The sequence below is a fragment of the Octodon degus genome, unplaced genomic scaffold (assembly GCF_000260255.1).
Source record: "Octodon degus isolate 3935 unplaced genomic scaffold, OctDeg1.0 scaffold00037, whole genome shotgun sequence".
In the NCBI taxonomy this organism is placed as follows: domain Eukaryota; kingdom Metazoa; phylum Chordata; class Mammalia; order Rodentia; family Octodontidae; genus Octodon; species Octodon degus.
In genome coordinates this window covers 15,496,489-15,504,060 of record NW_004524613.1, presented here as the reverse complement: position 1 = coordinate 15,504,060, position 7,572 = coordinate 15,496,489, and the positions used below count along the sequence as shown (strand labels likewise).

Sequence of the window (7,572 nt, the reverse complement as noted above, 5' to 3'; positions counted from 1 at the left end):
ATGCCTCCTACAAGTCCAACTGGAGGCCTAGAGCCCACGGTCCACTTCACAGATCTGCATAGGGAAGGCCAAAAAGTCAGTGGTGGAAGCTAGGAATTCTATGCCAGCGACATGAAGGATCTGTGCTAGCAGGCTGCGGGATCTGCACTGGAGCCAGGAGGCAACGCTCAAGGTAAGCACCAGAGCTTCTCCCATGAGTACCACAGCCATACTCAGCAACAGTGATGTCCCAAGCTCCTCCAGTGATGAGGAAAGCCAATTTTCCATCAGGAAAAACAATGATACCAGCTTCTCCCTGAAGTTGAGCAGTGTACCATCCTTCTCCTCCAGAGACAGGAATTGATGCTCAAGAAGAGGACCAGAGGGGCTGGTGAGATGGCTCAGTGGTCTAAAGCACCTACTTAGAGCAAGCTAAGCTAAGCAAAACCACAGCGACCGCGGTTCAATCCCCCAGCACCACATGCCAGCCAGCCCCGCGCCCTGGTGGGCTGAGCTGGCCACACACACACACACACACACACACACACACACACACACAAAAAAAATAAATAAATTTAATTAATTAAAAAAAAAAAAAAAGAAGAGGACTAGAGCTCCCCCAAAATGAACTGTAGCCATTCTCAGTGACAATGCGGTCCCAAGCTTTTTTTCCAACAAATTCATCAGGAAAGCCAGCTTGATAAAGTCCTCCAGCAGAATAACAGAGAGAACCAGGAGCTTCCAACACCTCCAACTGCTTCTCCAAACAGCTTCCCTAGCAGCCCCTCATCAGCTTCTCCAGTTCTGCCTCTTTCGCTGCTGGCAAAGATCGTCAAGCGGGCCTCCCACACCCAGCACCATGCTAGTTCAGTTCAGCTGAGTGTTACAAGTTGCCCCCCAGTTAACAATCCACTACACACTTGGTTGCTCAGGACAGTCCCCAAACAAATACAACACACAAGTCACAGCACATTCCACTGTAGCAGACAGTGCCCAGAAATTAAGTGATTCCTGTATTCCTGTGTAACACTCTGGTGTCATAAGTGTCCTGGGAAACACTTGGCTATCTGGGGAGATGATATAGATACATAGACATAGATAGATATATATTTGGGAGGAGATTGCTTTTGGAGACAGGGACTCACTATATAGTTCAGGCTGGCCTTGAACTTACAATGTAGCCCAGGCTTGCTTCAAGCTCACGGGGATCCTTCTACCTCCTTTAGCCTACAGGTACATGCCAGCACACCTGACTTCTCTGGGCATTTTGGGTGACACTGATGTGGAGAGGTGCTACTGGCAGGCCAGAGCTGCTGCTTCACCCCCTACAGTGTGCAGCACAGCACCCCCTCCATGATAAAGAATTACCCCTGATGTCAGCAGTGCTGAGACTCAGAAACCCACTCCCACAGCGTCCGTGCACCAGACCCTGAGGGAGAAACATCACTTGTCCCGCTCGGCCTAGGCTCTCTCATGGCTTTCTCCAAGACACTTGACATCTAGCTTCCCTTAATCCAGGGCGGACTGCTGCTAGGAAGTGTCTGGGGGAAATCTACTTTTCAAAAAATTGCCATTGGCATATGTCTGTGGTCTGTAATGAATCCACTCATCATGGGGAAGTGGTATCCATCCATACTGCTTCTTCATCCCTTGTACTTCCTCTTCCTTTCCTTCCTTCCCCCTTGCCCTTCCCCATTTGTCTCCAGTCTGTTCCTTGTTTCCTGTCACCTATCTTTTATTTTGCCCTTTATTTATACTTTGGGTTCCTCCTACAAAAGAAACCATGTGGGCTGAGGAGATGGCTCAGTGAAATAAGCATTTCCCTGGCAAGTGCAAGGACCTGAGTTCAATCCCTGGTTCCGCAAAAAAAGAGAGAAAGAAAGAAAGAAACCATGTGACATTTAACTTTCTATAGGAAATTTACTTTCTGATTATAAAAAGATCAATTGCTGTTTATTTATTTGTACCCTCCTTCTCCTCTCCCCCAATTCAGATTCAGACACTCACATGTCAACATGAGAAGGCCACCTTGGGTCCAGGATGGGACAGATGCAAGACCCAGATGTTGACATCATGAAGACGCAGAGAGGAAGGACGCCCGGCCACACTGGTGGCTGTTGTCGAAGGTGTCTTTATGAAGACTTTCCCCGCAGCATTTGCCCAGCAAGTATGCACTGATGACTTCTGCGCTGGTCACCCTGTGATCTTTTTAAGACCAGCAAGGCCAGAGAAACCACCCATGTCCCTGACCTCACTCAGGGAGTTTAGATTCTGGTGAGGAGAAGCCACACTGTCTGGTCAGAGCAGTAAGGAGAGCTGCAAAGTGGAGCTGGGTCCAGGGGAGGTTGAGTCTACCCTGGGTCGCCACACAGTAACACGAGATCAGAGTCTTAGAGGGTCTGGTCCGCTTGAGCCTCTTACTTAACACCTGTCCTTCTGGAGTAACCTCAGGGGATGGGTACTGGTGTCCCCAGCAGAGGGTTTTGCTACTTATCTCCCCCTCAGAACCTCTGATGAAACCCTGAGGTTCAAAGACAGCTACAGACTTTCAAGGCACAAAGCTTGAAAAAGGAAGAAGAGGCAGGCCCAGGATGCTAATTCGGTGGTATTTTATGAGAAAAGCAGAGTCATGGAGCCACGATCACACACAAACACTCAGGCCGCAGCGACTGCCCCACTGTCCTGAGACTAAGGTGAGCTCTTTCCCACAGATGGGTGCCTCAAACCTGGCCACTGGAGCCTTTCTTTCCGTACTCTGCCATATCTGTAGCCAAGCCGAGGGCCAACAATAGTCAGCTGGGTCAGATCCCAGGTCAGATGATGATTTTTTTTTTCCGATAATCCTGAGCCTCAACTTTCTCTTCTATCCTTGGAGATAACGATCTTATTTCAGATAGCTGTTGTGAACATTAAAGGAGATAGTAGGTGTAGAACGTCTATCCATCTAACCATCCATGCATTCATCTGTCCATGCACTCGTCTGTCCATCCATCCAAACATCCAGCTAGTCAGCCAGCCAGCCAGCAACCGGCCTATCAAATGCTATCTATGTGATGAGCATGCCCAGGGGACAGGGGACATTCAGATAGCTTCCAGAGTAGCCAGACCTGGAAGACAGCAAGAGACTGTCAGGTGAGTTATGGTTAAATATATACACTCTTTGAGAGGGACCCTATGGGGCCTTCTCCTCACCCCTGGCCTAGGCTGATGACCTGGGCTACCTTCCCAGGGAGCTGACTGCCTTTGCCTTTGGGAGCCAGTGAGTCTCTCTGTGGCTACAGGTTCAACCAAATTTTACAACTGTAAACTAAGGACTATCTAGACCCTTATGTTATCTCCTCAATTTTCCTCTCACTGTGAAATTAGCTCTATTTTACAGGTGAGGAAATAGGTTCAGAGAGGGGAAACCACTCGCCCAAGGTCACATGGCTGATGGATAGGAGGTCCCCCGGTCATTTCATTCTTTAGCTTCTGTTATCTTCACTGTACCACTGCATAACCCAGTTGGCGGGGGGCAAACCCAATGCCCCAGATTTTTCTATCCTTCATTGGCCAACCATCCCCAGGTAAAAATGGTAACATTTAGAGTCCTTATGACGCAGGTGGTGTTAGGGGTTTTACACCCTTTTTCTGGGATGACCATAAGAGACAATTCCAGTATTTTGTCTCCATTTTAGACAAAGCAATGGTGGCATAAAACTGTTAAGTAATTTGACTAGTATAACACAACCAGAACTGGGATCTACTGCATTCCAGAGGCCAAGCCCTGTGTGTGTGTGTGTGTGTGTGTGTGTGTGTGTGTGTATATGCACACATGTGAGATCTAAGTATGTTTATAAAATGCACTCCACTTTTTTTAAAATTCAAAATGTGTCCCTCCAAAAAGCTGGGGATATAGCTCAACAGGGTAGTGCCTTAGTTTGATTTCTGGTACCAAAAAACCAGGGCAAAACAAAAAGGAAGGAAAAGAGAAGAAAAAACAAAACCAAACCCAAAAGCATTCTCTTAGACCTCCCTCTCAGAAGCCAAACTGTCACCAGTTTCTTTGTGCCCCGCCACAGAATTTTCTATGCAAATACAAATGTGTGTACCTACAAGCGTCTATATCCGTTTTGCTATCAGAAACTGTACACAAGTTTTCGGCTTGCTGTTTTCACCTACTGCGGGCCTGGAGGTTCCTCCCCATCTCTACACAGATCAGCCCGTTTTCCTCCAACAGTGACACATCGTTCCTCCACAGATTCCCCGGTCTTCCCTCCACTGACGATGGTCAGTTGGCTACTTCCAGTGTGGGGATTCCTGCAGTGGCAGAACCCCAGCCCTTCCTGTCAGACACCCCCAGCGGGAGACCATCCTGTTTCCTGTGCCTCATGCTGGGCAGTACTTTGTGCCTCTTCTGCTTGGATCATCCAGAGCCAGTGGAGGTTCAGAGGGACCAAGCTGGCTCTCCCCAGGGCTTCACTGCTCCAATCCGACCCCAGCTGGACCAAGCCCCGACTAGATGACCTAGGCCCCGGCGTGCTCTGCTAGGCCTCAGATTGTCTGCAGCAAAGAAGTTGCTGCATTTGGAGCCGCACCTTCTGTGGAATCTTGGAAAGACTGCCGGGCTGCATTTCCAGGAAAGTCTTTTTGCAGGTCAAAGAATCAAGGCCCTGCCCTGGGGCTCCTGCAGCCCCTCCAGCACTTCCTATACTAAACAAACCAAGCCCTTGTAGCAGCCAAGGGGTCAAATGTCGCCTCTCGCTTTCTTGTCCTTCTAGAGGAGCCCTTGGAGAGTGTGGGTGTCCATCAGAAACACACTGGGGGTATCCTATGTCCTTCAAAACCCGACCCACCCTACCCAGTCCCCTTATCCCTGGCCCTTTCCACACTCACCATAAGGACCCTCGACTGGGGCCCCGAGGGGCACGTTCACGCTGACCATGGCCAAGGGAGCAGCCCAGCGGGTCACCGGGGGGCATGGAGGAGCCGGAGCCCACAGCCAGCAGCAGCGGCGCCACCAGAAGCCAGTCCACCAGGAAGGCAGTGAGCGAGGCCAGCTGCCACCACCCGGTTATCTTATTGATTCTTCTAATCACCCAAGGTGGGTGGATACGTTAAAGAGTAACCAGTCACTTAGGGAACCTGCGGCTGGGGACTGTCGCTATTGTCACAGCAACTGCGACTTGGCTATATCCGAGGTCCACTCAGGCCCCAGTCCTACCTTCTGAGGTTGGGGGCACCTGGAGCTAGATGTTAATGACATTAGACCCCCAGTTTGAAGAAAGGAACCTCGCAGGAGGGGCTGGGGGAGGTGAGAGTCCGAGTTGGGTGGGGCTTTATGGCTCCCAAGTGTGGGTGTGGCACCATGCAGGAAAGTGGGGAAGCTGAGGGCGTGGCGGAGGAGAAAAGAGGGAAGAACTGGGTTTACTGTATTGAGCGCCTCCTGATGCTGGCCGCTGCCCATAGGCTGTGCCACCTTTAAACTAAACCTCGAGAGGAGAAAATTGAGGCACAAAGGGGAATTGGTTCCGTGGGGTCTCACAGCGATCACAGAGGGGAGCCAGAGTTACAGCACCTGGTCTTTCTCTCACTTAACAGCTTTACTGTAATCTTCTGTATGCCAGGCTCTGAGCTAGACTTTAGTGACTGAAAGAAACAAACCAGGTATCATCCGGGCACCCTTGGAACATGTAGAGTAATGGGAGAGATGGGCCTTACTTAGATCATCAAAGTTATTATTATTGAGATGGGCCTGAGGATGTAGCTCAGTGGTGGAGTGCTTGGCTTGCATGCAAGATGCCTGAGGCGGATCTCCAGCACCATGCGAGCGCATGCGCGCGCGCGCACACACACACGACACAGTGGTATTTTTTACAAACTGGTGGGTGCTGGGAGGAAGCTGCTAGCACAGTGGCGGGCTCCAGGCCGTGGGCACCTGACCCCTCCCCTCCTCCGTGCTGCCCTACTGACACTGCACGCGGGCTCTGGAGACCTCCTGCACTTGCTTTCTTGCATGTTACACACTGGCCATTGGCCTTTTCAGTGCCTGCCCATTCCTCCCCGATTCCAGGGATGAACCTCACTGCACTGCTGGGGATTCTGAAATCAAGGTCCTTGTAACATTCAAGAGAGCGCAAATGCGAGCTGTGGAATTCGGAACTCAGAGGAGTTAGTCTTTCCCTCTGCCATTTTCTTAGTGTGGGGTCTGGAAAATTATTTCATTTCTTTATCACATAATCCCGCCTCCTGCCTTGCTCCATCTCTAAAACTGCTACTGTCCAGCTTCCTCTCTTTCCAGGGCTCTGGTTCAACCACTTCCGGTCCCTATAATGGCCAGGCACAGGCTGTTTCCTGTCCTTTGCTCTTAGTGCTCCCTCCTGTCACTCTTCCTGCCTTGCCTTTCCTTCCTGTCCGGTTTAAAGCCCCCAGCCCATTCTTTAGTTCCTCTCTTCAGTTCCTGTGTTCAGTTCCTTTGTTGACAAAACCCCAACATGGGATGAAGTGAAGTATTTCAGTATTTCATACTTTTGGGAGGCTGGGGATTTGGCTCAGCGGTAGAATGCTTGCCTAGCAAGTTGGAAACCCTGGGTTCGGTCCTCGGATCCAAAAACAAAAAATAAACCTTCCCTAAAAAACAATTCAACCAAAAAAAAAAAAACAGTAAAATCAGACCTTCTTCTTGTCTCCACCCAGGCAGCCAATCAGCGAACTTCTGGGACTTTTTTGTTTGTTTTTTCAGTGTTTTTTTTTTTTTTTTTGTATTTTAGGGAAGGGTCTACAGGGTGTTCAGGGTCTCACTACCAGATCAGACTCTAAGTGATTTGCCCGTTTACAGCCTCCCAAGAGCTGGGATTACAGGCTCGCGCCACCATGCCCAGTATCCATAGCTTACTCCATATGCCCCGGGACTATCATAAACCCATGATCACTAGCATCCAACTGCCCACAACTGCTACTTCCGTTTCCCTGCTCCTTGACCTCTTAGTCTTTACCTCATCTCAGCTCTTTTTTCTCTTGAACCTTTGCCACTCTCATCCTCAATAGGATAAGAGTTCACCTTCCTCACAGAGAAAGCCAGGAGCCTGAAGCAGACCGCTGGGCCCCCACGTCAAAGGTGCCAGTTCACTGGCATCTGCACTCTGTCCTTTGACCAATTGTACCCTTGAAGCCTAACCTCCCCATGAAAAGTCAGTTCACTTCTCTGTTTCCAGTGCCACCGATGAGATTCAAACCACTGAATTTTTTTTTTCTAATACTGAGGATTGAATTTAGGGCCTTCACACCAATCCATACTCCCTAGTCTTGCCCTACTTTTTATTTTGAGACCATGTGTCACTCTCCAACTTGTGATCCTGTGGCCACAGTTTCCCCAAACGTCAGGATTACAGGTGTGCATCACCATGCCCAGCAGATGTTCAAATCTCTGACTCAGGTTGCTATTCAGATAACCTTTTGGCTGATCCCAGGGGCCTCTTGGCAGTCACCAAATCTTTTCTCCATTAATGGGCTGTGTGTGGAGTCTAGCTTCTTCCTCATCTTCCTGGCATGCATGAAGCTCTGGGTTGGATCCCTTGTAACACACACACACACACACACACACACACACACACA

At 49.7% G+C, this 7,572-nt stretch overlaps 1 protein-coding gene across 1 annotated transcript in view; it reads right to left on the bottom strand.

The window, feature by feature from the left end:
- Window positions 1-4,136: 4,136 nt before the first annotated feature.
- The window catches only part of R3hdml (R3H domain containing like), a 17,871-nt gene continuing 14,435 nt past the window's right edge, over window positions 4,137-7,572 (bottom strand). Inside the window, exons 5-7 of the mRNA XM_023714965.1 lie at window positions 6,954-7,043; window positions 4,855-5,049; window positions 4,137-4,278 (exon numbers count right to left, since the gene is read on the bottom strand). Of these exons, the coding sequence (XP_023570733.1) occupies window positions 4,137-4,278; window positions 4,855-5,049; window positions 6,954-7,043 (427 nt within the window). The remainder of the gene's footprint in view (window positions 4,279-4,854; window positions 5,050-6,953; window positions 7,044-7,572) is intronic.